This window comes from Diospyros lotus, chromosome 14 (assembly GCF_014633365.1).
Source record: "Diospyros lotus cultivar Yz01 chromosome 14, ASM1463336v1, whole genome shotgun sequence".
Classification (NCBI taxonomy): domain Eukaryota; kingdom Viridiplantae; phylum Streptophyta; class Magnoliopsida; order Ericales; family Ebenaceae; genus Diospyros; species Diospyros lotus.
Window position 1 is genome coordinate 24,752,965 of NC_068351.1, and position 1,466 is coordinate 24,754,430.

At 40.0% G+C, this 1,466-nt stretch overlaps 1 protein-coding gene across 1 annotated transcript; it reads right to left on the reverse strand.

Moving 5' to 3' along the window:
* Nucleotides 1-326: 326 nt before the first annotated feature.
* LOC127790957 (agamous-like MADS-box protein AGL61) lies at nucleotides 327-1,007 on the reverse strand. Its single transcript, XM_052320692.1, has one exon. The coding sequence runs from the start codon at nucleotides 1,005-1,007 to the stop codon at nucleotides 327-329; it is 681 nt and encodes a 226-aa protein (XP_052176652.1).
* Between the last annotated feature and the right edge of the window lie 459 nt (nucleotides 1,008-1,466).

Below are 1,466 nucleotides of genomic sequence, written 5' to 3' on the forward strand. Positions count from 1 at the left end.
AATCATCTCAAATTATTTAACACTTGTAGCCAAATAGCAAACATACAACAAATAAATCATGTGTTTTATGGACAATGAGGGGAAAACATGCTTCAATGTACTAATTAGTGGGTTATTTTATGCAGTTACCTTTTTGCTTAAAAACTAAAAGTATGCAAGCTAAAGAGTTAAAACAATGTTTATTTATGCATGTAAATGGCTGCCCATTGCCATATGATCAGTTGTACAAGGAACAAAACTTTAGAAAATTGGCCGAGATAAATAAAACTCATCAGAAGCATAAAGATCATCAATTTAACCGAAAACATAAGTAAACCCAAGTCGGGTCAGCAATAATCACAAAACAGTTTATCGTCAAAGCCCAACTTCGAATCATAATTAGCAGCCTCGTGAGTAATTTCTCGGTTGAAGAAACTGTCATGAGGAGGAGGACTTGCCGTAGGAGGATTCATGGCAAACATCAACTTAGGCAAAGAAGAAGCATCTTTAATCAGCATCATCTCATCTGCTCTCATGGCCACTTTCTTCTTCAGCTCTTCCAACGCCGCCATGTACCGCTCCAGCTCCGGCCACTCTATCTCACCCACCGGCCGATCCCACCAAAATCCACCATTATTATCCCTTTCCCTGCTCTTCAACTCTTCCATTGTTCCCATTCTCTTCTTCTCTTCGTCCAGCTCACTCACAACTTCGTCGTAGCGCCTGTTGAAGACAGTCGTACTCAGGGAAGGGAGGTTGCCGTCTGCTGCAGCAGCGCCTCCGTTAAGGTAGCGATCAAGGACGTACTCGACAGATGGGTGGCCAAAGGCGAAGATGCGCTTGCCCGGGGATTTGACGATAACGGCGACCTGTGCGCCGGTCAGGACACAGAGCTCGCTGGCTTTGTTGAAGAGACCCACACGTCGCTTGGAGAAGGTGACCTGCCGGTTGCTCAAGCTTTCTATCTTCTTAATCTCGATTTTCTGCCGGCCTTGGGTGGTTTTCTTCTTCATGTTCGTCGTGGCCATTGCAGATTAGTTGATAAGTGCAAGGATCGTGGAGAAGAAACGATGCTTGTTTGGTGGGAAAAGAAAGTTGATGGAAAGGTTTTGTAGGGTAAGCTTTGCATAATAAGGAAGGTTCTTGAGATTTTAGCAAGTTCTGTGGTATCCAAAAATTAAGATACGATATCCTTCTTCTGGCTGTGATGCAATTTTGGAGAGAATTTGGGCTATGATTATGATCAATTTCTTAATTTGATTCTAGAAGCTGCTTTTCAATGCCATTGAGAAGACTACTTTTGTGTTCACATCCGGCTTATTAAATAATATTTTACAATTTGTTACATTAAAATGTATAATAATATTGTTTTTATAATTATAAATCTTTTTAATGAACATTATTTTAAATTTTTATAAAGATTAGTAGATACATTATTTGTTATTTGAAACTTCTGTTTTCAATTCTGTGAAGCTCCGTAATTGTTA

What these genes read in the sequence shown, in the direction of transcription:
- LOC127790957 (XM_052320692.1), bottom strand. Translation starts at nt 1,007, where the DNA reads ATGGCCACGACGAACATGAAGAAGAAAACCACCCAAGGCCGGCAGAAA.